Source organism: Crocuta crocuta, unplaced genomic scaffold (assembly GCF_008692635.1).
Source record: "Crocuta crocuta isolate KB4526 unplaced genomic scaffold, BGI_CrCroc_1.0 scaffold109, whole genome shotgun sequence".
In the NCBI taxonomy this organism is placed as follows: Eukaryota; Metazoa; Chordata; class Mammalia; order Carnivora; family Hyaenidae; genus Crocuta; species Crocuta crocuta.
In genome coordinates, this window is record NW_027533088.1 from 417,724 (window position 1) to 418,421 (window position 698).

The 698-nt window shown below is 38.0% G+C and overlaps 1 protein-coding gene across 1 annotated transcript in view; it reads right to left on the reverse strand.

The window, feature by feature from the left end:
* The window catches only part of LOC144216585 (C-type lectin domain family 12 member A-like), a 15,980-nt gene extending 15,696 nt beyond the window's left edge, over positions 1-284 (reverse strand). Inside the window, exon 1 of the mRNA XM_077745980.1 lies at positions 194-284. Coding sequence (XP_077602106.1) covers positions 194-284 — 91 coding nt within the window. The remainder of the gene's footprint in view (positions 1-193) is intronic.
* Between the last annotated feature and the right edge of the window lie 414 nt (positions 285-698).

The following is a 698-nucleotide window of genomic DNA, read 5'->3' on the forward strand; positions in this document are numbered from 1 at the left end:
CCTTCTTTTTTTTTTTTTTTTTTTATTTGCTTCCACACACTATGTACAAAACTAAGCTCTGACACTGTGGACTGGCTTTCCGTAACGGAAATCTCAGGTGTCTAGCGGCCTTGAGTTGAAGGCAAGGAGAAGTCAGCAGTGTAATTAAATAGTTCTCTTCTCTGGTTGTCTGATCCTGCATAGAAGTTCTTACCTGTTCTCTTGAGACTGTAGTTCTCCTCGAATTTCTTCAACTTGGAAGAATCTGGAAATTGGAGAGTAGCGTAAATCACTTCTTCTGGCATTACTGAACAAGTAAAGGGCCGTCACCGTGTGCAGTGAATCTCACACTGAACTTCACAGATGCTACTCTTATGGCTTTTATGTTTCTAGCACGCAGAAACTAAGTTCAGTCATCTACCTTTGTAAAAAACCAAGCAAAGATATAGTGTCAGAAAACAGAACTGTTCACTGAGAATTTCAGAATTGCCTTATTCTCACCTGCATGCACATCTCTTCCTTTTCTTAACTTCCTCTATTAAAACACCCAGGGGAAGAAATCGTCCTAAGAGAATAATGTGGGTTTTAAATATAGACATTCGTTTTTTAATTTTTTAATTTGTGGGAAAACCACAGGGAATCTCCAGATTTGAGACTACCCTGTGGAAATACAAATAAAAGAATCTTTATTTCTGCATATGTAAAGTTGTTCATCAGCA